Source organism: Gallinula chloropus (assembly GCF_964237585.1).
Source record: "Gallinula chloropus genome assembly, chromosome: 3".
NCBI classification, from domain to species: domain Eukaryota; kingdom Metazoa; phylum Chordata; class Aves; order Gruiformes; family Rallidae; genus Gallinula; species Gallinula chloropus.
Window position 1 is genome coordinate 94,869,830 of NC_140087.1, and position 26,366 is coordinate 94,896,195.

Below are 26,366 nucleotides of genomic sequence, written 5' to 3' on the forward strand. Positions count from 1 at the left end.
TTTCTTTTGCCAAGGTGTCTGGAGGCATTATTCATGAGATTCATTCTGGTAGACTCTCCAGCTGAGATCCTCGCTCCCCAGAACTGTGGGTGGTCAGTTTAGAAACACACTAATCAACCACTGTGCACAAAGGCCGTCACAAGACTTACTTATTTCACTTTTTTTAAAAATGCAGGGGTTCTCTCAGCTCCGGATTATTTTCTCTAGCCTGATTGCATGGATATTAGAAGCAGTGAACAGATTTTTAGAAATCACATGTATTTGACATTTTATCACTGAACATCCTAATGATTATGGTATTATCAGGAAAAACATAATGGCTATGGTGTGATACAGCTCACGTCGTTTCTTCTGCATTCATACCCGCAGGCATGTGTGACCTTATCAGCTATAAGATAGACATGTTTCTGTTCAATACCAAGGTTGTGTGGCAGTCACAGGAACTGACCTATCTAGCTGTCGTCTAATTGCAGTCATAAAACAAGGGGAAATCAAAGAAGACCTTTAATAAAATTATATTTATAATAATGATAGATGGGAATGTCTTACACGCCTGCCTTTCCTATTTGATTTTGGTTTTCTTACCATATCTGCCATTGTGCTATCTTAATATACTAATAAAAATGTAACTCACACAAACAATACACACATTTTTAATCATTTGTTTTATTATCCCTTAAGACTGATTACAGCCTATTTTTCCCTTTCCTATTCTAATACTCTTTCTATAACTGAGAACATAAGATACATGAAAGTAGATATATTAGTTGTTTATTTTCGTTCAATTTCAATATAATTACTACTCTAAGTATTCATATTTCAGTTTTTCTTTACATCCTACTGTGCTGTCACAAGGTATATGTAATGCCTGAATGTACAAATGATGTTTCCATTTCCAAAAGAAACTAGTAATTTTACATTTTTTGTGTTCACTTTCTTTCCTTTTTTCATACATAATAGAAGAGCTGTTTTTCTGTAGCAGTTACTTCAATTACATTATGAAAGAAGCAGTATACATAACTAGTGAGACATTAGAAAAGTCACATATCTTACCGCGAAAGGAAAGATAAATTAAAATATAAAATTAAACCCAAAAGAAGCTGTCAACTCAAGTCACCCATAAAGCATTGCAGCATCTCTAATGCTAGGTACACCAGCTAAAGAAAAAAAGTTTAGAAGGTAAAACCAAATAAATTTATTACAACCATAAATTAAATGTCATTGATTTTCTGTGATCATAAAACCCATCCTGATCTTTTAAGTGTGTTTGGGTACTTACACATATTTTTTGTTTTTAATTTAAATTTCTCAGTGATGCAGAAAATTGGTTTTGTGAATGCCCTAAACTCTACTCTGGAAAACTCTGCCAGTTTGCGACTTGTGATGAAAATCCATGTGGAAATGGTGCTACGTGTTTCCCAAAGTCCAGGCGAGATGCTGTTTGCCTTTGTCCCTATGGAAGATCTGGCATCCTCTGCAGTGATGGTAAGGACCGTATTCTTCATGCACTGATCATAGTTTCCATCATTCATAGCAGCTGTGGTAACAAGTCAGATGCTTTGAACACTGAAAGTGACCACCTCCCCACCTACAAGCACAACCCAAAATCCAGCCATAACCAAAGAATGTTTCAGCTGAGCACACTCCCTGAATGTTGTTTCATAAGGTTGTCAGCCAGAGAAGGGGAGACAGAGGGATCAAAGAAGCTGAGAACAGACAAGCTAGGAAATCGTAGGTTGTGTCTGATCTTTCGTTAATTTACCCGCAGAAAAGGTGAGAGGGGTTTTTCTGAGGGCTCCTTTGGAGAAATTAACCTCTCCTGTAGTTCGATCTTTCCTTTACTTAGGAAGCATTACTTGTACATTTGGTAAATAAAAGGAGTATATAAACAATGCTTTCTGGACTGTAAAAATGCTACCAGGTGTTAAAATTTGGTTTATTTCTCAGGTTAAAAAGAGGAACAAATTAAACTTTCCCAAGTGCTTTGCTATGAAATACGTGACAGGATGAAGGGAAATTAATAAATCTAGTTGAATAGGTCATTTTAATATTATCAAGTGGAAGGGCTTTTATTTCTCAAGCATTTATTATAATGATTGTTCTAGGTCAGAAATTCCTGTATGTTAACATCTAAGGTATTCTTTTCCCCTAACACTCTATGTAGCAAGAAGCAATGACTGAAAAATAACTGAGCTGGTTCAGCAGTGTTTGTGAAGTGCCTTATATATCAAGCAATGTTCAGGTCGAAGTCTGCACTGTCTGTTCATACCATATACACCTCTACCTTTTATTTAAAATTTTAATTAGAAGGAATTTCCAAAATTTTCAGTAGATGAATGTTTATGTTTTATCCTTTTTTTATCTACCCCTGATAACTGATAGCTGAAGACAAATACATAGGCAAGTGCATGAACCATGTATGATACTTCCTTGATAGTCTTCCTTAACTTGACATTGGGACTTCATGTGTTGGGGTTGGTATCTAGGTTAGCCCTTGATAAATTTCTTTTCTTCTGTGACCTTCTCTAATAGGTCTTTGAGTCCATGCAAACTTGATATTCAATATCCTGTGGCAAAAAGCTTCAGAGCTTAAGTATATATCTTGTGCAGAACTGCTTTCATTTGTTTGCTTACATGTGCAATTGCTAATGACATTAACGCCTCAAGCTTAGAACTGTTAGAACAGCTGTTACAGAGTTGTATCCTGTTTAGTGAGTATTTCCCTGTTCACCTTCTCCATGCCTCTCCTGATTTTATATAAATCTCCCAATATTGTTTCTGAATACTTCAAGATGATTCAGTCATTTTGAGGATACCAGCCACACCATATCTTTAGTCATCCAGGCTGCCTTCCTTTGCTGCTTCTCAGTTCAACTGCATCCTCTTTAAAATTAAGGTCCAAAAGGTGACTAATATTCAAGGTATGAATGCCACAACTTTATACAGTGGTGATTGATGCTTTTCTGTTTCACTCTATCTATCTTATCAATCTCAGCCTATCAGGTTGGATGGGGCTTCGGAAACCTGGTCTAGTAGTAGAGGGTGTGCCTGCCCATGCCAGGGGGTTATAACTGGATGAACTCTGAAGGTCCCTTCCAACCCAAAATATTATATGACTCGATGATGCTATGAAGTCTTATTAAGCTAAACTTTGCATTGAAATTTAAAATGAGCTTCAAAAGGCCTTTTTACCACTTAAGCTAACACTGAACAAGGAGGGGAGAAACAGAGCCATACATAATGCAGTGAAGGCTGGTGCAGCCTTAGACAATATAGAAACATCAAAGCCATCCATTTCAGTAAGCTATTTGAAGATAATGATAGATTGTCCAATTACAGAGGTAGAACAATGTATATTATTGTTTACTATAACAAAATGAATGGTCCAGATAATGAATTTATGAGAAAGAAGTGGTCAGTAAAATTTAAAGTCAAGTTAGACATATTTTTAACAAATCACCTCCCATTTAAGATACAGAATCTCTTTACTATTATGATGAGTAACCAAGTGCATACTACTTTGTCTATGAGCATTCTCCTAAATGCTTATCAAATAATAGTTGGTCTTCATCAAGAAGAAATGAGCAAGATGTTACACTGCTTGTTTGTTAAAATGAATATGGTGAATGTACCAAATAGAACTGCTGGGTTTATGCCAGAATTGCTGTTTTTACCAGTATGGACTATTTACAAAAAATGAAGGATAAATAAAGGTATGGATAGAGCTACAGCAGCTGCTATGGGTCTTGCTCATATCAGAGCTTCAATTGCCATCTGTTAGAGTTGGAAGTCACAATAAGAACAACATATATATCTATGAATATGTAAGAGAAGTCAAAACACTTGTCACTATTAAATGGGAAAAAACCAAAACCAAAACACTTGGCATAAGTTAAAAAATACATCATTTTATGGGAAATGCACAACATTCTAAAAGAGAGAAAATTGTAAGGCTGCTTTAAATATGACAAACGAGACAAAAATTTAGGGGCAGATAGTGACTTCTATTAGAGAAACCTATATAAATATGGAAAACCAGACAAGCTCCTGGGACTAACAAGGAGTTTTTCTTCATTTCTGAAGCTGATGGAGCATACTGCACTGTAAGCAGTTTGGAAACAATTGCTCCAAGTCTAGCATAGTTATGTTATGCTTGTGTCAGATATCAAGAAAATCTTCCTCAGAGCATGTTCATTTTTCCAAATAATGTAGTAAAATGCAGTATCTATCACTACAGGTCTTCTATCTCTAGATGACCACATGTACTGAAATCTCTCACAAGAAGCTCCATAGCTAAGGCATTATGTGCCAAGTGGGACAGGAGATTGTAATGTAAGTTAGAAAAGAGTACAGGCTGCACTGATCAGGTGAAGGACACAGCCAGGCAAGCATGCTGACCTGCCAACTATTTACATGTGACTGACCCTTTTTATTCCTGTATCCCTCTATTTTTCCACACATGTTCCTCCCCAGATCACCTAATTCCCTCCTCCCCTGAACATCCATAAGTCCTGTGCTGTTCCAAAATGCCCTTCAGCTGCATCCCGTATGTGTTCCATGCCTCATGGCAGTTACACCCTTCTGTACAAAACGGGCTCATCTAAGCATTAACTTGTCATGGTGGGTGTCACATCTGGACACTGGGGCTGAGAGTCTCCTGGGACAACCCTGGAAAGACCCTGGACAGGGTGTCCCTTCCTCTGAGTCCTTAATTTGTATGCCCACCTGGTTCTGTGCTACTCTGGGATTGTGGAGATGGACCTGTGGTTGGGTGATGGCTCTTGGAATAGTGCTGGCAGTAGCTGGGGCAGGGTTTTAATTGAGTTCCCCTACCTACAATTGTCTCTATGCCGCATTGTGGATGTGCAGGTGAGCATTTGTCACATAACCAAACACTGTTTATTTGAGGAGTTAAATGTCCCCCGTGACTTTCAACTCTGGGTGGTGGACTTGCCTGAAACAAGAATTTAGTCACTTACTAAAATAGAAAGCAGGAAGTATTTAGCAGTGCACATCATCAATATGTAGCAGTTTGGAACAGAGAGTATGGCTACATAGGGAGCTTGACTTAGTCTCCCAAGTGACTTTGTTTTTTTAAGCTGTACATAAAGGGATCTCTGTCATTTAAACTGAGTCTGGTTATTCAGCTCTGGCTTTTCAGTTTTGTGTGAAAGCAGCTAACATTCAAGCCCTGGTCTGATAAACTTCCTTTCACATTTAATTTACTAAAAAGTTGCTTGAATTGTGTTTCTTGCAGATTGTAAATCTCCTCCAGTAGTGAGGATTGCACCAGTGACTGTGTGATCTTGACAAATAGCACCATTTCAGACCAAATGAATACATATTCTCCAACAGTGCTCTAAACACATTTTTTCTGTAAAATGCTTTTGAAAATGTTTGCTATATATTTGATTTGTCTTTTCTTTTTTAAAAGTTGATCAGGAAGACGTATCAACAACTCAGTATGGAAGCAACTGATAATTGGTTTAGCACTAGAACTGCCTGTCATCTGGGGAGATTTGTTATTTCACAGGATCTAAGACTTGCTCTATCCAAAGAGAGATCTTGAGCTCAGACAGTTAGAGAGAATCGTAGAATTATGGAATGCATTAGGTTGGAAGAGAACTTTAAAGGGTGTCTGGACCAACCCCCCTGGAGTATGCAGGGACTTCTTCACTAGGTCAGGTTGTTCAGAGCTTCATCAAGCCTGACCTTGAATATCTCCAGAGATGGGGCCTCCATCATCTCTCTGGGTAACCAGTTCCAGTGTCTCATCACCCTCATAGTGAAGAACTTCTTCCTAATGGCTAAACTAAACCTACCTTGCTCTTGTTTAAAACCATTGTCCCATGCCCTTCCAAACAGTTCCTCCCCAGCTTTTCTGTAGGTCCCCTTCAGGTACTTGAAGACTGCTATAAGGTCTCCCCTGAGCCTTCTCTTCTTCAGGATGAACAAGCCCAACTCTCTCATCCTGTCTTGGTAGGAGAGGTGCTGCAGCCCTCTGATCATATCTGTGACCCTCCTCTGAACCTGCTCCAAGAGGTCCATGTCCTTCTTGTGTTGAGGGCTCCAGAGGTGGACACAGTACTCCAGGTGGGGTCTCACCAGAGAAGAGTAGAGGGGGAGAACCACCTCTCTCAATCTTCTGGCCACACTTCTTTTGATGAAACGTAGGATGCGATTGGCCTTCTAGGCTGTGAGTGCGCATTGTTGGCTCATGTCCAGCTTTTCATCCAACACTACCCCCAAGTCCATCTTCCCAGGGCTTCTCTCTATCACTTCATCCCCCAGCCTGTATTGATAATGAGGATTGTCCTGACCCAAGTGCAGAACCATACACCTGTCCTTGTTGAACTTCAGGATGGCACATGCTCACCTCTCTAGCTAGCCCAGGTCCCTCTGGATGACATTCCATCTCTGGCATTTCAACCACACCACTCAGCTTGGTGTCATCTGCTAACTTGCTGAGGGTGTACTCAATCCTACTGCCTATGTCACTGATGAAGATACTAAACAATCCTAGTCCCAGTACAGTTCCCTGAGGGACACCACTTGTCACCCCTCTCCATCTGGACATGGAGCCATTGACCACTACCCTCTGGATGCAACTATACAGCCAATTCCATGTCCTCCAAACAGTCCACCTATCAAATCTGTATTTCTTCAATTTAGAGAGAAGGATGTTTTGGGGGACCATGTCAAAGAGATGTCCATACCACCATACTTCAACTCCTTTAAAGTGAAGTAGAATTCTAATTATAATGATTGTAATGTAAGTGTGGCAAACCCCTGCTGGTCACATGAAACGAAAGTCAAGTATTGTTGTATCACACCAAAATAAGCAGAGTTAGGACCTAGAGTTAGTTGAGTTGCTACCATATCTTGAATTTCTTTATTTCTTTTTTCTGTTTTTTTAAACACTTTCTTCTAAGTACAGACTGGGAGTATTCCCCTGGTTGGTACAGGAAGCCTGTGTGGTGTATAAAATATAAAGCTAGCATGTTGGAAATACCTGCTAAAGGAATTTTGAAATAAAAAATGGACATGTTTTAAAGTGGAAGTTTCAGGGCATTACTGTACTGTGGGGCTCTGATGGCCTCCTAAATGTGAGTGAAGCAGAAGTAGTTCATTCAGCAGTAATGGAAATTAACACCTGGACTTCTAAGCTCTTGAAGCTGCTGTTAATTATATGTTACACAAGAAACTGGGCCCTTCTGGGAAGCTGCTGATCATAATATGAGGCATTTTGTTAAACCAGGAATCAAGACTTTGTAAGCACAAAGGCAAATTTAAAAGGAGAAGCAATGATTTCAAAGGAATGTGCATTGCAAAGGTGAGTCAACTGCAGTGGTTTAGACCAAACTTCAATGTTTAAATTTCATTATGTGGTTCATTTACATACGTGTGTGACAACATAAAAGAGTCCTAACTGTGACATTGTGTTTAATAAACACACACTGAAAAAGACTATGCATGCCATACATTCACAGCAATCTGTAAGAGTGCTCCTTGAAACGTTTCTGAGCAACATTTATAGTAATGCTTCACAATCCAAAGGATTCCAGAAGGCTGGCTGTAGGATGTATTCCCCCGATGTATAAAATTCATTTCAAAGTGTTGAAGTGGGAATAGTCACTTGCTCCAAGCTCTGCAGAGTGAAAATCAGTCTGCAAGTGAATTGCTTCTGTGCAGTTATGCTTGGCACACAATGTCACCTTCAGAGCTGCTTGGGTCTGCAGACTAAATCATGCAGTTCGGTGACAGCAGATGCCCAAAGGGAATTTCCTCAGGAAAAACAAAAAAACCCAAACCCACCACAAAAAAATAGTTTCTGGTCAGTGTTAAAATACTTTGGGAGATGCTGATTAGGGTTGCTCTTCTTCCTGTTCAAGGTAATTTATTTTCTGGGTCATTTGCTTTTAGCTGGGCTTTAACTTCCCCCTCCCCTCCAATATAAGGAGTATCATAATAACATTACAAAACACACACACACAGAGCTGCTGTGTATTACCAGTTTTTCAGATCCCTATGTTCATCTTTGAGCAGTAAAATCACTTCTTAGTTCAAATCTCAGTTTGCAATTAGAAGTGCAAGTTACTAGTCCATATGATTACAGAAATAAGCTAAGCTAATAGGACCCATGGGGTCCGTGACTTCTGATACCACAAGACAAAAGGAATACCGAAGTACTTACTGGGGGCAGGGAGGGGAAGGCATACACCTGAATCACCCAGTATGTGGATCACTAACTCTGTACATTGGTCTTTCAGACATCAACAGCATTATACTACCACCTGGAACTCCCACCTGGCACTGCACACCTGTTATCTTTTCCTCCTTGCACTTCCCAGAGTTTCCAGTGAGGAAAGCAGGTTGGCTGTTAAAGAGAACAGCTTTAATGCAGAACAAACAAAACACGTAAATAAATATGCAGGAGCGGGCATCCACTATGTCAGAAGTCAAGCAAGTGGGTCAGAAGACCAGCTTGGCTGGACAGGGAACTCCTTGTGCAGCTCAAGAAGAAAAGGAAACTCTGGAGTCCCTGGAAGCGAGCTGAGGTTTCACAAGACAAGTACAGGGCTGTCATTCATTTGTGTGGGGACAGGACACGAAAAACCAAAGGTCAGTTAGAGTTGAAACAGGCCAGTGTTTGGTTAGACAACAAGGGCTTTTTTAACTATATTAAAGCAAGAGGAAGTCTGAAGAAAACATTGGGCCGATACTTATTGAAGATCATCTTCTAACTAATAGGGATGAAGGAAAAGCAGAGGCATTCAACATATTTTTTGCCTCAGTCTTTAATAACCCTGATAGACTTTGGGATGCCCAGTCCCCTTAGTCTGTGATGACAAAGGGCATTTTACTGAAGACTTTTGTACACCTTGGAAGACTGGAAATTACAGTGTCTAGTAGTAATTTACACTCCTGTCTCAATATTGTGTTTGCAAAAATATGAGCTGGTATTTAGGAAAAGTGAATAATACTCATCTCGCAGTGAATATGGCTGCTGATCCCAGAGCCAGACACTGAGCTGATAACTGTTCACAGTTAGTCAATGATAATATAAAAAAGTGGATTATCTGATTGTAATTCTGTAGCCTGAAGTCTTTGTCTCTTTCTATCCCTTTCATCTGTCTTGGTTTCTGAAGTGTATTGTAAAGCTGTGGTTCAAGATGTATTGGCAGGGAACACTGAAAGGAACATTAATTTTCCCTCATAACAGAAAATTCAAAGATAATGAAACTATTATTCTCTTTCTTCTTTGTCAGTTTAGTCTCTCCTCTTTGTTCAGAGTTTTTTCAAACTATAGTTGATTTTTTTTTACCTCCCACTTTTATGCTTAGCTCTGATAAGATGTACAACGTTAGGGAAGTAGGTAGCCAACCATATTAATATATTTATATAATGAGCTAATTTGTCATTATTTGTTTGTGAGGCAATGGGACATATCATACCTTATTACTTGCTCAGTACTGGGAATGCAGAAGGCAGCAGTGATGAATGGCGCAGGCCTGACAGTGAGACACAGGACAACATCAAGGACAAAAAGTTGACAGAAGGCTTCAGTTTCCCTCAGAGTGGCATGTTTTGGGCACAGTGTTAATTTGGAGTGTGTTTTTGCATGGCTCATAATCGGAGCCTTTGGTTTGGGACACGTCTCTGTTCTTTACCACTTTAAACTGTGCACTGAACGAGCAAGAGTGGAAATCAGATTGGATGGTGTGTAGGTAGGAAAAGGGAAATAACCCAGTGTGGTTAGCTGTGCCCTCTGCTATTTCAGCCAGCCCCAAACATTGTGCAAATAGATTTTTGAAGGACTGTGTTTGAAGGAAAAGCGGGCTATAAGGTTACATGATTTTCTGCAGTCTTGGCCCCATAGCTTTATGTGGAAAGAGAATAAAAGGAAAAGGTGGAGTTATCTTGCTCAACAGTTTTACCTATCACTGTGTTTTTTCACATAGGGTTAATATTTAAAAAAATAAAAGTTAAAAATACATGAGTATAGCAAACTGGTCTGTATTAAAATCAAACTAATGAAGGTTACTGCATGAAAGATATCTCAGTAATGTTTTACACTGATGCACATTTACTGATAATTGTTAAATCTTTGATGTAATTGGATAAAGATCTCTTGATAAAAAAACCATGATTAAAAATGTGGTTTAAACTCTGGCCAGAAACAGATAAAATATGGAATAACTGTCAAGCTAGACGTATTGATTTAGCCGGAAGTATAAGCTTTTGACTCAGGATTAATTAACATTTCTAAATACATTTTCCTCTCCAAAGACCAGCATAGGGAGGACTATTTACAAATGCTTACCACATATAGCTACCTGGAAAGGATAGGGTAGTTAATTAGATACTGCATCCAACTTCTACTAGAAACTGCTTCAGCACAGTAGAGAAAACTGTTAAGAAGTAAACTGAAGTAATTTAGCATGATTTTTATATAACATGCCAGTGGAAGGAAGTCCTATTGCCTTACACAGGATTTCTCCATATGTGCAACAGTAATACAAATCGTTAATCCCAAGAGCTGCAGGCTGATGGTGTCTGTTCCCACATTTGGAAGGTATTGCACAGCAGAGATGTCTTCAGCCCCTTCAATGCTGGATTTGCTATTGGATGTACTTCATGGCCCCAGCAAAGTGGACAGTTAGAACTGGATACAAAGACCACAAAGAGCTGAAAGGAGATGCTCCAGTATGCAAAGATGGACATTATTTATGAAAATTGCTTCTTGTCAGATGTTTGAATGCTGTGCTCAGACACCCAGGGGTGAGAATTTTAAAGGTCAATTTGCAAAGAATGTTTAATGACTATACTCTAACCTGGAGTTCAGAGATGCAAATTAAATTCTTCCATCCACTCCAGACTTAGTGTACAACTATGTGCAAATAATTTCGTTTCCAAGTCCCCTATGCTTCCCATTCTTTAAAATCAGGGGAAAAAAAGGTGTTTATTTCAGAGAATGCCTTCAGAATTTGTACATCACTTAGATGTTATGGCAATGGGGACCCAAGACAAAGAATATGCAGAATGGTAAATAGCTATGGAATAGAGAGAAGATAGGCTTCATCCCACATAAGAAGTCTGTAATTCTTTATTCTGACTTACAACCCAATGCTATGTCTGCATTTTGTGGGGTCAAATAAGCATTTCAGAATACTGTTCACCTGACCTGTTTTACATGAAAGGCACTGCATCCTGAACATGCTTAATTTTTCCACTGACAAAAAAATGCAACTTTAGGTGGTCAGCTGATATGTAGACATCTCTATTGCAGATGCCATCATTTGGTCAAATGACTGCAACCCTTGTGTACATCTGCAGAATGCTTCTGATGAGTGGGGTGCTTGGGACCTAGATACGTCTCTTTCCTATAGCAAATAAATATAAATTAATAAAAAATAAAATAAGAAATACTCTGAAATTTAAGAAGTCTAACCATTATTAAACACCAGTGTGAAATAAAATGGATTTGCATTGCAGTGTAGTGAAACATTGCTACATGCCAGATTTTGTTGTGAGAGTGCTGAAGGTATGATTTATATGTAAACATTCCCTAAATGGAGATCTTGAAAGTAAAGTGCTATTCTTCTACCTGGTTCTGGTAAGCTCTAGGTAAAATTGCAGTGTAGGTAAAGGTCCAAACCAGAATGTTTATCATGGTTTTGGCTGAAGATAGAGCTCTCCTCTTCTTGCCTTTATATGTTATTCAGATTGCAAATGTAGTCCATTCATTCGGGGTGCTCTCAGAAGTAGCTGTCCTGCCTTCAGGAACTCGTAACTAACATGTCACATTGACCTTCTCTGATACACCTTTTTCAGGACTTTGCACAATATTCTTCAAAACATGTCACTTCTGTCTAAGGTGTTTTGAACATAGACATCACTGAGGTGTCCATTAAACTCCAGATGGGTATCTCTAAGATAGATGATACTAGTCTCTGGAGTCAAATGATAGCAACTTCTTATGGCAGAAAACTTAGGAAACTAAATTTCACATAGCATGTTTAATTTACAGAAGAAACCAGTTCCAACTTCTGGCTTCTTAAAAGACTAACCACGTACCCCTCATTTTAGGTAAGGTCATTTAGATATTTTTTTTTTTAAATAACCTTAAATAGGAACAGTTCTGTTATCAAGAGTTTTGTCATGACTCCAACAAAACCTTCACCCAGTAAATCTCACTTTTTTACATAAGAAAACACAATGAAAAGCTGAGCCTGGTCCAGGTAGCCCTGAATTTGTTGCCCCAAAATCATGGGCCAAAACTATTAGTGCTTAAATGACATACAGGTTTGGTTGTAACTATAAATCAGTATCTTTTGAGTCTTTTGTTTGTCAAAACTGCAGTGAAATTGAAACTGGTAGGTAGTAATAATGGAAGAATATGGATATATAACAATTTTCTGCATCTTGTGTACCTGGTCAGCGTGAATGGCACCATTCTGTCCAGGTCCTACTGGTACCAGTTGCTTTGCAGGACATTCTTTTGCCAGTGTTCAAATACATCTTTATAGGCAGCGCTGAAAGAAATGAGTAGAAAATAACTCTCCAGTTAGAAAACTCCAAGAAAAAAGCTGAGACAATGACATACTTCACCCTAGGATATAAAGTGGCTTACTGTGCTGGGAATAACTTGTCAGGAATAGACTCTTCAGTGATCTCTGTCACTGAACCAAATTACCTGGCTATGTGGAGGTACATGATAGGAATTGTCTTTCCCAATGCAAAAGGAAGCAGCAAAAGACAACAAAAGTAAAGGACTCATTTATTTTAAAAACTTTTTGTCTCTTAAATGTGTTTTATTGAATAAATAGAAATAAAGAAACAAGAAAAAGAAAAGGAAGAAAACTTGAGATTAAAAATGCCGCTTGTCTATCGTGAAAACCAAAAACTGCAGAATTTGAGCATCACTCAGACATGCTCAGGTGAGGGAACACTAGCAGACTGCAGCCAACACCAAATTTAAATATGGGAGAGTTGTGTTTTTTCTCCATTGCACATGTGCCACAAAGGTCTGAGACTTGAGGTTACATTCAGTCAGACTAGGTTGAGAACAAACTCATTGCCAGTTCCCTTCTAATTAGGACAAAACCACTGTTTCATATGGAAATTTCCTGGCTCCCATTTCAGATCACAGGAGGCATACTGTGCCACACGTGTGAAGTGGTGCTTAATAACTGGGACAGCACACTCTGCATGGCTGGAGACTCCAAGTCTGTGCTAGAAAACGTTTGTAAGAGCCTGTCTGTCCCTTCTGCCAGATGCAGATACTAAGGCAGTGTCAGGCACTGCAGCACCAAGTTTCCCAGGTTGCACATTTAGATGCAGATCCCATCGACTAGAGATGGTGCTATCACTTCCACAATTATGTGTGATTGTTTCTTCCACATTGTAAGTATTTAGGTTCAGATACTTAAAGGTACTTGGGGTAAAATAGGTTTAGTTGGGGAAGGTTATAATTCTTTACTGGCATTTCCGAATCTGGTTTCTACATGGTGCAGCTACATATTCTTTCCTCCCCCAATCCCTCCTACTGCCTTCATTAGTAAAGCTGGATCCTTTGTTGCTCAGGTTGGTTGGAGATAACTACTTGAATCTTTGTTCAGGATTAAGTTTTATTCAGCTGTTCTTCCTCTCTGTCCTGTTTTTCACTAACCCATATTATCAATACAAGCATTATGTTAGGTCTGCTGGGAGCATCGACTACCAGAATTGACTACAGCAGCCTGGCTGCTTGGCTCCACAAAGCAGTCCTTGGGGACATGTGGGTACTGAGTACCAGTGCTCTATTGAGTGTTTACCAGTACTTGTTTGAACTTCATTTTATTTACTTCTTATTTGCTTTTACAATCCCACAGTTCTCAAATTATAGACTTCCATGTCACAAAACCAGTAAGTGTTTGAATGAACTTGTAACCTTCACAGCTTTGCAGGAAGCAGGGAGTCTACAGCTGGCAAAGGTATTTCAGAAAAATTTATGTGATTTGCTTGGTCAGGGCCCAACATAAGAGGAATTCTCATTAAACTGTACCTAAATGACAATGTTAAATAATTTCTGGATGCCCAATTCCTGAATATTCAGACAGTTCAAATAACAGAACAAATAATGTGAACAACACTGTTCATGTAGGTCCTATTCACTCTGCTGCAAATTCATCCTTTTATAAGGTTTCTTATTTCTTTACCTGTACTTCTCTACCTTGTGCTGGTTCACTCAGATGCATGTCAGAGATGGCATTTCTTTTAACAGGAGAGTACTGTACATTTTGTACAGTACTGCAGGGTACTGCTTTTTAACAATGCTATCTAGAGTCCAGAAGATGGCAGTAGTTGCCAAGAATTCTGTTGTAAAAGAAGCCTGTTTACAAAAGCTGAAAAATAGAGATTACACTCAGAGGAAAGCCAAACTCTATCTGCCTGTGTGTAAAATACTACAATGTGTCATATTGTTAGTATTATTTATTAGTTTTTAAGTTCTAAAATGGGTTTTTAATTGAATTTGCATATATATATAAAAGAATTTGCCTAACTCTGGATTTCTTTCTTTTTTTCTCTTTTTTTTCTGTTTTTTTTTTTCTTTATGCAGCTATTAATATTAGCCAACCTAGTTTCAGTGGCATGGATGTTTTCGGCTATACCTCATTCCTAGCTTATTCTACAATCCCAAATATCACCTTCTACTATGAGTTCCACTTGAAATTTCAGTTGGCAAACCACCGCTCAGCTTTACAAGATAACTTGATTTTTTTCACTGGACAGAAGGGCCAAGGTAAGCTTTATTTTTATTAGCTATCCTTTTAAATATTCATTAAATAAGTAGGATAAAAATATACACAGCTTTTTCTTTATTCTTTTTAGGATACAGTTCCATTAGGAGGGAAATGATCTCTTCAATACTTGACTGTTTTGTAAACAAACAGTAAACAATCAGAGTGTACAGTGTTTCTTTACATTAAGAAATATAACCACTTCCAGTAATTACACTTGAAGCAGCATATTTCTGAACAAAGTAAATGGATACTGGGAGATTAAGGTTCTATTTCCAGTTGTAAACATAAATTTCATTATTGATTACATTTTTTTTGTGCCCAGTTTTGAGAGCTCCTGCTTCAAATCTTTCGCTGAAACTTACTTTATTGGAAAATCAACCCATCCATCCAGTGTGCCACAGCCACCCTGCCATTTCTTCTTCCTGTGTCCTCAAATAACCTGCCACAGGAGCAGCCAGGAATTGCTGCTGCTGTCACAGTGGCTGCATTTCAGTGTCCCATGGGACTCTTAACACCAAAATCCAGCCCTGTGGCAGCCAGAATTACACTCTGTGTTATTTATGAGACACTAACCCCTATGATGGCTCAATACAAATTAAGCCAAATTAGCAATGAATAAACTGTGCTGCTTTAGCAGGCTATGTAAAACTACTTAGTACAATATTTGTACTAAGATTTCAGCAATACTCCAGGTATCTCTTCACAGAACCCCACAGTGGCAGGCTAACATGGTCTCAACACAGAACTGGGATAAAATAGTAATACTATTGTGTTCCATCAATCTTAGCATTGCTGTCAGAACAGGACCCATAATATTGAAGAAATTAATGAAATGTTAGTGCAGACCTAAAGCTGTCAGGGTACAAACTACTTTATGCTTAATAAAACACAGGAAACATGTTACTTATTTTTCCTTAATTGTTTCTTCAATTGGAGCATAAGCTAACTTTTGGATTTGTAACTGTCCTATGGGATTGTTGAAGATGACGAGGGAGGTTTAATGAGGTTTCTTAGGGTCTGTACCCATCACAGTAGGAGAGTGATTCAGTTATTTAAGTCTACAGCAACAGTAGGTCCTTTACCATATCTAAAACATCACATCAGTTTGGCAGATATGACCCACGACTTATGAGAACCCTACACTTACGTTGAACAGCATCAGAAAATTAATACTTCAAGAAGATGAAGTAAGGGAGAAATTCTTATTAGAAGCTTTAAGACAGGGAGGTTCCAAACTACACTATTAAAAGGTGGGCGGGGGGGTTGCCTATGTGGTTACATATACATTGCACAGAACAACTGCTGTACATTACATCAGTAGAATACAGACTATCCTCCATTTGCTGTGTTAATACATTTGACATTTTCTTAGGTCTTGTTTTCTGTTAAATTTCTTTACTTAAGTTCCTGTACACTCTGGGGGCCTAATCCCTGTGGTAGACTGTTAGTCTTCTGCAATGCAAACTAAAACTTGTTAGATGACCTGGTTTAACCATTTAGGAAGCTAAAACAACCATGCAGCTGTTCCTTTACTCCCCCACCACCTATACTGGCTTAAGAAAAAGAGAGTTTAGTAAGACAGAAAAGGAAGATAATAATAACTACAACAACAACAGCGAAAGAAAAGAAAATACAAAACAAGAGATCAACAGCACCATTTCTCACCACCCGAAGCCAATGTTCAGTTAATTTCTGAGCTGCCCTGCTGCCCAGCCAATCCTCCAGCTATGTACAAAGCATGAAGTCATATGGTATGGACTGTCCCTTTGGACAGTTTGGGTTCTGGCTGTGTCCTTTCCCAACTTCTTGAGCATCCCTGCCTTCTTGTTGGCAGGGCAGTATGAGAAGTCCTTGACTACTTGGCAACAACTAAAACATCAGTGTGTTATCAACATTACTCTCGTCCTAAGTCCAAAACACAGAACTATACCAACTGGTAAGAAGAAAATTCACTCTATCCCATAACTTAGAACAGCTTGGCAGTTTACATATCCGTGACATTAATAAGCCTGTACTTCTCATTTGCAATGAACCTGCCTATAGGGTGTACCCTGTAATGTCAAAAGTAATGTGAAGTGTAGGTCTTGCAACAATATTTCGCTGAACTGAGAAAAAAAGTGTCATTTTTATTAGCCAGAATACTAGCATTCTGGGCTTATTTAGTTGTCAAGCAGAAGCCTGGCTTCTTTTCTTTTTCCTTTCCTTTCCTTTCCTTTCCTTTCCTTTCCTTTCCTTTCCTTTCCTTTCCTTTCCTTTCCTTTCCTTTCCTTTCCTTTCCTTTCCTTTCCTTTCCTTTCCTTTCCTTTCCTTTCCTTTCCTTTCCTTTCCTTTCCTTTCCTTTCCTTTCCTTTCCTTTCCTTTCCTTTCCTTTCCTTTCCTTTCCTTTCCTTTCCTTTCCTTTCCTTTCCTTTCCTTTCCTTTCCTTTCCTTTCCTTTCCTTTCCTTTCCTTTCCTTTCCTTTCCTTTCCTTTCCTTTCCTTTCCTTTCCTTTCCTTTCCTTTCCTTTCCTTTCCTTTCCTTTCCTTTCCTTTCCTTTCCTTTCCTTTCCTTTCCTTTCTTCTTTCCTTTCTCTTTCCTTTCCTTTCCTTTCCTTTCCTTTCCTTTCCTTTCCTTTCCTTTCCTTTCCTTTCCTTTCCTTTCCTTTCCTTTCCTTTCCTTTTTCTCCTTTCTTTTCCATGAACACTGCAATGATGGGTGGGCAGCAGAGCACCAGCTGTTGGCAAGGCTGAGAAACAATGAGGCGCCTAGTAAATTACATGTAGTGGTTTTATTTTCTCCTTAAATGATTGAGGAGACAGAGTAACCCCATTTTAATCACCAAGAAGTGGCATTTCTTACTAAGTGAACTTTGCTTATTTCACCAAGAGGAGATGCTGTTGTTCTAACAACTTACTTTTACCAAGCATCAAGCAATAATGCTCTCACCATGAACATGAGGCTTTTTGCAGCCGGTGATCTTGCTGTAAGGAACTATTTTTAATACTCCACTTATATTTTCTCCTTTCTCCATTCCATCCTGTTTCATATAGCTAGCATTCTCTTGCAGTACCACCTTACCTAATTCCCCTCCATCGTCATGCCTGCCTAAACCACGGACACTGAATGGCTAGCTAACTTCTTGTGAGGTATTATCAAATGCTTGTGAGGGACCATCAAATGTCATCTAATGCAGAAATGCATTCTTATTCCTCTTACACCAAAAAATTGTGTCACCCTTGTTCTAATAGGTCACTTAATGTCAAACATCTTACTGCAGCCACACTAACAGTACTCTGTGCTGGCTGAAGGTACTCAGGAGGTTGCAGGGGCTGCAAGATGGCCTCTGTGAAGAGAGGCCAGGGCTGCCCTGTGCCAGACAGCCAGTTCCAACCCACCCACCTCAGGACGCAGCCCAGCCCCACAGCCAGCGTGGGGTCACTTTGAGGAAAAGGTATTTAAGAAAAGGGAGAAAACACCTCAGAGGGAGGAGGAGGGAATAAGAAGAGTGAGAAACAGCAGAAGAAACACAAGGAAGAAGAGGAGGAATAGGAGGAGCTTCATGCCACCTCCACAGAGGAGCAGATTACCAACACTGTGGCCTCTGAAGAACCCCACGCCAAAGCAGATGGATATTCCTGAAGTAACTGCATCTTGTGGAGACCCCACACCAGAGCAGAGGAAGAGTGTGAGGAGGAGGAAGGAGCGGCAGAGACAAAATACCATGTGCTGACTGCAGCCCCCCACCCCCATGTGCCTCTTGGTGTTGGGGGGGGAAGAGGCCAGAGCAAAGGAGTGATGTTAGGCCTTAACATACATTCAGCTTACATAAATAGATATTTGGTACTTATTTTAAAAGTGGGAGTAATAATGTAAAGGCAAAAGCAAAATCACTTCTGAGAATACTTAGATAGCAGTACTGCAAAAGTGTGGCAGCTGTTTTCTCAAACAGCATTTTAAATAACACTTTGTCTTTAATGTGCCTCCCCTAGTTTTGCAGGCCAAATCACATAAGTACATTGTGGACACTGCTGAAAATAGCAACTTTGGTAATGATTAAAAAAAAATTATTTACAGTTTGGAAGTCCTTTACTGGTAATGTGCCAGTGTAACTGAAAGCAGTGGGGTTTCGTTCAGTCACGAACAAATCATTGTCATAAAAATGAACAGTGTTTGTGTTCTATTCAGCTGAATTTAACTGCACATTTTGTACAGAGGCTGTGTAATCAAATTCTTTGGAATAATCTTTTTATGTATACATTTATATTGTACTGTAATAGAAAAAGTAGACTTTTGTTTCCCCACCCTGCCTGCATTGCTAATGCAGCATGTGAGATAAGGGGAATATAACAGTCGGTGGGAGGATGAGATATACATATCATTGCCTCTTGTAGGAAAAAGCCCACTTTATCTTCTGCAAATGAAGCAAACTCTCCACACACTTGGGGTAGGGGCATGAAGATGTGTTTGGAATGAGGGTCGCCACATGACACCACAAGAACAAATAAGAGACCTCTAAAACAAATACAAAATAAGATAGCTGTATGAAAACAGAAGAAAGTATCACATAAAACATAGTTTACAGGAATGAAATTGAGCACTGAATTCCTTGAATTCACAGGAGAGTTGTAAAAAGAATCTGATTGCTTTGAATTTCAATGCAGCACATCCTAATCCAAGACTGAGAACATTCTTCCTTTTAGTGTTGGTTGAATCCCAGTTCTTTTACCATAATAAGACTAAATGCAAAAGAAAGGGTGGGGTTTGTAAAAAGAAGCAAATTGAACAAGTTTTCTCTAACTAATGGTGGTTCCAATCTTGCCTACATGGCAAGAGAAGAGGGATTTAATTCTCTTCAAAGATGCCAGTGTAAAAATCTACTTCCTTGGATGATCAGGAATAGGTCCAGGAATTGAATTTGTATCAGATTTTAAATCTTCCAAATTAGATTTTCTCGTATAGCATCTGAAAAGCACAGACTACACTTATGTAGTCCTAAATGTAAAGAAATTAAATTATTTACTGCAAATTTGCAAAGGCACAAGTTCTCATCTGAAAGTTTAAGAAGACTGAAGAGAATGAAAACATACAGCTGTTCTGACCAGAGAAACTTCAGTAACAAATACTCCAGAGCCTCCCTAACCAGGGACAGCCTCAATAAAGTCTCCAGGCAATCTCAGGTCAAAGGCAGCTGACCAAGCTTGTTAGAAGCTGCTAGAGCTTCCACAGGCCCATGTCCCTGTTGTTCCCCTTACCTTGTAGCAGCAGATGCCCTCAAATTTTGAGGCTGCTGAAGTGCTAACCATGAAAGCTGAAAGCAGGTAAGGACAGAATTAAATCATGGGCTACTCTCATGCAACATGGAGTTTCAATTTGCCTTTTATAAGATTTTAGAAAAGTTGAAAATTTGTTCATGTTGCAAGGGGAGGAAAGAGCAATTTCTGCTAGATGCACCAGGTCCAACAGCTTTTGTGGATGTCACTAACCTACTCTGCTGTGAAAAAGAACTTTCAAAAAATCTTTAAATAGTTCTGTGTGGTTTTAAATCCACAAGAATAGAGTAAAGAGTATTACAAGTTAAACAGAATATTAAAATTACATAGAAAATATAAAACTTTCCTGGGTACACTTTTCCTAAACTGATATACTTTCTGTGAATTTGGAGAATATTTTATGCATCTGTATTCACTAAATGCTGCAATAAATAGTTATTCTATTTTTGTCTTCTCAGGTCTGAATGGAGATGATTTCTTGGTGTTAGGCCTCCGTAATGGCAGAGTAGAATACAGCTACAATCTAGGTTCTGGCACGGCAACAATCATTAGTAAACCACTAGATCTGACACTCAATATTCATGTCATTCATCTTGGCAGATACCTCCAAAAAGGCTGGCTGAAGGTAAGAAATTGTTTCCTTTAGAAGGATAGCTTTGCAGTTAAAGTGTCATCTTTTCTTTTTTTGACACATTTTATAAAGTTTAAACATTTTTAATGTTTCCCTGTTAAGTTTGGACGAGTGTGTTCATTAGAAGTTCCTAAATGAATTCCTTTTTTGTAACAAATGTTTCATTGGAAGGTGGATAATCAGAAGAATAAAACGATCACTTCTCCTGGGAGACTGGTTGGACTCAATGTCTTCAGTCAGTTTTATTTAGGAGGCTATCAAGAGTATACTCCAGAACTCCTACCAAAGGGATCCAGATTTAATAACAGCTTTCAAGGTAAAGATTATACTGTTTTCAAGTCCTTTTGAAACATGCATTAGAGTGTTACAGTTGCCTATGAAATAAATATCTAAAAACTCTGTTTTCCAAGGAAACAAACTAGAAACTTCTTGGCTGAGATTCCTGTGGCTTTTTTCATTATTTCATTATAACTGAGAAATATAACACAAAGAAATGCTTTTTTTGCACAGTTGGACTTTTCAATTATAAAACTGGGGGCACATTATAAAAGGCAAGTATAGCAATAAAATCCACTTCCATACACCACTACACTGCATTTTCACTACGACTGCTTAACTTCCTCTCTTCCAGACATCATCTTACTTTTTCTTCTTACACAGAAACTTCCTTAAAATCAAGTTGCTTAAGCTGCAATCTACTTCTCACTCAGAAAGTCACATGAATTAATGTTTCATCTGCCTCCATCTTTGCAGGAAGTATAAGCTGAGTAGTTAAATTTTGCACAACTTCTTTACAGCTTGCAAATTGGCATACCATAAAACATAATCTCTATGCAAGTATTTTAATAGTGTCAATATTTGTGAGGTATTTCTGGATTTTTTTTGTTAGGGGTGACCAAGAGGAGTCTCTGGTGCTTCACTTGAACCACAAACTTTTGCCAGTTTCACATGTTCCTCATGTTGCAACTGTATCACGATGGCCAAATGTCTCCAAATGCAGGATGAATATTCTTTTTAAAAATTATATTTCAGTGTTTATATACTGTTAGTTACCATATTATTTATTGATTCTTTTACTGCTGAAAAAGAAATTTCTACCTCCAAATTTTGTCAGACGTAGCACATGCAGTTTTCTATTTGTCCCAGTCATTCACAGTATTATGTTCATTATATCGGCTCCATTTCCCAGCAGCAGTTTGTTCTCTGGAGTATATTGGCTTTCAAGGAAGCTACACTTCCCTATGACAAATTTCCTATAACATGTTCTTATGTAGTCAGCATCTCATTTGTTCTTCAGAACCTCAGAAATCTCCCCAGTTTCAGCTCTCGGGATTCACAAAATCAGAAATAAAACTCCAGCATAGGAACTGCAACACCACTAAAATAAAGGAAAGTTTGGGACCATTCTACTTTAGCCAGTCTTCAGCTACAGGGACCCCACAGAAGAACTCTGGGAGTGACAGTCAAGATACACTTACGTAGCGCATAGTTTATTAAACCACTCAGACTTTTGGAAAGCTGCTGTTGGCTGCTTTTAAAGACGTGATTTATTAAAACCATTTTGCTTTTCATACCAAAGTGTACCTCTCCTTTTCTAAACAAACAGTATTGGAACAAGAAGTATTGATGTTAGCCTTGCTGCAGCAGAATAACTGTCCCCAGTTTCAGTGTGCATTTAGGACTTTTACTCTGTACAGCTACTGGTTTAGACCATTTCTTCCCTTAACCTGCAGGCTTTTAGCAGTTGTTCAAGTAACTTCCATGGAGGGAGTCTTTCATAAACTGTAATAATCAAAAGATTGGGAAATTTGGGGATCAGTACCTACAAATTTTTTTGATAGTCTGAAGAATGTTTGATGGTTCCTTGAACAATTTAGGAAATTGCATTCAGCTATTGTAAGAAAGCTAAAGAAATTAGTAAAGGTAGAGCTTGGATGAAGCAGCCAAGTTCAAGTGGAGTTTGAGGTGCTCAGAACAGTGAGCTACATGTGTAGTTCATTATGGGTTTACAGGAGCCTTTTGTAAATGGGAACATGGTAGGATAGTTTATTTAAATGCCCAGCTTTTCTTCACTGTCCTCTTAGGGACCTTAGAGAACTTACTGAGTTATGTAGCAGAGCATACAGCAGCTGCCCTAAAAAGTCAAAGTAGGTTTTAGCTAGCTTCAAGTCTCATGGCCAGACATTCTGATCATTATGGACAATCTGAAATGGAGTATAAAACCAACTGACTCCTGTTCAAGACTCAACACTGACTCACCTGCACAAAACGAGATAGATTATTTGGAAAAAGCATAAAAGTTACAGCTGAATTTCCAGACCTGGCATCTCTGAGACAGGCAGAAAGAAATCTGATCTCAGGGAGGAAAAAAAGAGGGAACATTCTGATGTTTCATTTTCTGTGCTACCATGACAGCATAGGTTGGGGATGAACCTTTTGGAGAGCAGCACAGGGGAAGGGGACTGGGGCAGGGGAGGGGGCGGCAGGGAGTGGGTTGTCTTGGTGGACAGCAGGATGACCATGAGCCATGACCAAGAAAGCCAATGGCATCCTGGGGTGTATTAGATCGAGTGTGGTTAGTAGGTCAAGAGAGGTCCTTCTCCCCCTCTACTCTGCCCTGGTGAGACCACACCTGGAATATTCTGTCCAGTTCTGGGCCCCTCAGTTCAAGGACAGGTAGCTACTTGCAAGAGTCCAGCACAGGGCCACAAACATGGTTAAGGAAGTGGAACATCTTCCTTATGAGAAAAGGCTGAGGGAGCTGAGTCTGTTTAGCCTGGAGGAGACTAAGGGGTGACGTCATTGACATCATTAATGTCTATAAATAGGTAAACGGTGAGTGTCAGGAGGACGGAGCCAGGCTTACCTCAGCGATGTCCAGTGATAGGAGAAGGGGCAATGGGTGCAAGCTGGAGCGTAGAAGGTTCCATGTGAACATAAGGAAAAAATGTTCTACTATGAGGGTGAGAGAGCACTGGGACTGCCCAGAGAGGTTGTGGAATCCCCTTCTCTGGAGACATTAAAAACCCACCTGGACACATTCCTGTCTGGACTAATCTAGGTGATCATACTCAGGCAAGGCAGTCGGACTAGATGAGCTTTCGACATCCCTTTCAACCCCTAACATTCTGCGAGTCTCTGACAGCAGGGTGCAGTCTCTAGTGACAGAAGCAGTTGATGGGAGAGTCAGGGCTTGCATCTAGGCAGAAGTGAAGAACAAAGAGGGAGAAGAAACTGATTGTTCCTACAGTCCTGTTCATAAGTAGGATGAAGTATGGCTGTAGAAGCAGTCTGTTGTTTGACAGCAAATATTATTAAATGGAGGAGGAGTAAAAAGGCAAAAAAAGCTCTTACTGTAAAGTTGAACTGTTGAGTAACCTCTTTCACACTGCAAGAGCCCCCTCTCAACATAAATGCTTTTTCAAAGTAGTAAATAAAATTCCAACTATTGCAGTCACTTTTTAAAGTAAACCCAGAATACAGTTGAGTTCCAAATAGATACAAACACAGCTTTGTGGTCAAAGTTTATGTTCATAATAGGCCAGAATACTCTGCAAGCCTGCCAGGGCAAAGACTGCTTTTCTTTATGTTCCTGCATCACAGATGTCACAGAAGGAAAGTGCTTTCTGAAGTAGATTTTAATCAGTGTTGCCTCTTGCATCAGTTTAGTAGGATACATACAGGCCCTTTGGGTTTTTGGGTCACAGCTCAGAGCAGCACTGGATAGCCATTGTGGGGACCATCAACCCTTTTAGACAAACACCTCGCTACTCAGAAGCAGTCAAGAAAATCGTGGGGGAAACAAAGCACTTTAGGACAGGTAGAACATTAGAAATGTGTAAATTCAGTACTGCATTCAGACAGATCACAGTTTATCTGTGTACCTATTTCTCTCAGTTGTGGTGCTGCATTTTTAGTACATCTGCTTGAAAATCCCTGCTGTGTGCATTTTTCCAACAAATTAGTACCAAATGCTTCCAAGCAGGTAAGGGAGAGTAGTGAGAACTAAATATATATATATAACCTTGTATGATAAAGATGTGTTAAATATATATATGAGTAATGAAGTCATAAATTTTATTAAGGTCTCTGAAGTTTCCTTAATCCATTGTTGATGCCTCTTTGGTGGTTTGTGAGCTCTGCTTTACTAGGGTTAAAGACATGAATTACATTGAGAGTTAAAAGAATAGTCATTGACAGAAAGCTGTAAGTGTTGTCTAAGGAGTCACTACACAAAAGATTATGAACAAAAAGGTAATGTGCAGATTACTTGCATCAAACACTGATCTCCAGGATCAAATAAAGTTTAACTCACAAGTTCAGAAACTTAATTTCTGAGTTCCTCTTGCAAACTTGGCTGTGTCAGAAAACCTCTCCACTCTTCAGAATAGTTGGCAGTCTCTCATTAAAAGAGGCCCAGAACTGGCAGAGCAAAGGCAGTTCAGGTCAGAAAGAAGGCGTATTCGTCAGCTGATCCCTTTGGAGAAGGTTGTATAGTCCTTTCTACGACAGGCTCAAATTGTTGCTCTGAGTCCTTAATCTGCATCCCACTGACTAAGAATTAGAAGAAATAAGAAAATTAAATGGAAAATTCAGTTGAACTCATAAAGCTGGGCCAAAAGCCTCTTGTATCTACTATAAGCTTTGTTTACAAGTCCTCAAGAACCTAAATGTTCTGCTGGTAAAGTTAAACTAGTCATCCACACAAATGCCAGTTTATTTTCCATGATGACCTTACCAGTTCTTGGGTACTCACTGTGCTTTCCATTGTTTACACAGAGCTCTGGGCTGCTTTTTCTTAGTGCTCCAGTAAGACTCGGGAGAACAGAACATGCTTTATCTGCCACTGATAAACAGATGAAACATTAGTTAAAATTTACTGAGCATATGGTGGCCTAAAACCAGCACTGTTAAAAGCAAAGAAGCAATAATATGAAGACAGTAAATAATCATTAAATTAGGTTATTTTAAAATTGCTTAATATGAGTTTTTGAATTCCTGGTTATGTGGCAGTATAAACAGAACTATAAACTGTATAGGAAAAAGTCTGCCTAAGAAAGCTACTTTTACTTATATTGTTGATATATTACTTACTTTGTTCCAAACAAATTATGTGATTATTTATAAAAAAAAACCCAAAACACAATTGGACGATCATTATGTCTTCAAAATGCAAGTCTTTCCCTGATATGATTTCAGTGGTTCATGCAAAAACACCATATTAAGCAATTTTTTTCAAAAACCCAACATGATGATTACTTGCAGTCTCCATATCATATCCTTTCCTTGATTTTAATATTAAGCAAAGAGCCTCTGGTATGCACTGCTGAATACTGATTGTTCTCGTGATTTCAAGGGCTGGGAGAATTCACCACGTCTCAGCTAAATTTGGTAAATCAGGTTTAGAAAGGTATGAGCATTTCCAAGTACATTACTGTTCTGGTTTAACTAAAATGGTTCAAAAAACATATTTATATATTTATATATTGATCTGGATGACATTTCAAAAGTGCTTAAGTCTGTCCTTAAATGTGATTCTAAATCACTTGGATGTTCAGGTATATTTTGAAAAGTTACTTAGGGGTTCACCCAAAAAGATATAATATATAGCATAATCTTCAGCTTTCTGGTATATAAGTCAGCTCGTGATCCAGAAACATGATGAGGAAGTACTGATGAATTAAGTTATACCCGTAAGGG

The 26,366-nt window shown here is 38.9% G+C and overlaps 1 protein-coding gene across 1 annotated transcript in view; it reads left to right on the top strand.

The window, feature by feature from the left end:
* The window catches only part of EYS (eyes shut homolog), a gene marked incomplete at both ends in the record, with an annotated part of 784,773 nt that overhangs the window by 727,720 nt on the left and 30,687 nt on the right, over positions 1 to 26,366 (top strand). Inside the window, 4 exons of the mRNA XM_084261159.1 lie at positions 1,313 to 1,485; positions 14,603 to 14,785; positions 20,494 to 20,660; positions 20,838 to 20,982. Of these exons, the coding sequence (XP_084117285.1) occupies positions 1,313 to 1,485; positions 14,603 to 14,785; positions 20,494 to 20,660; positions 20,838 to 20,982 (668 nt within the window). The remainder of the gene's footprint in view (positions 1 to 1,312; positions 1,486 to 14,602; positions 14,786 to 20,493; positions 20,661 to 20,837; positions 20,983 to 26,366) is intronic.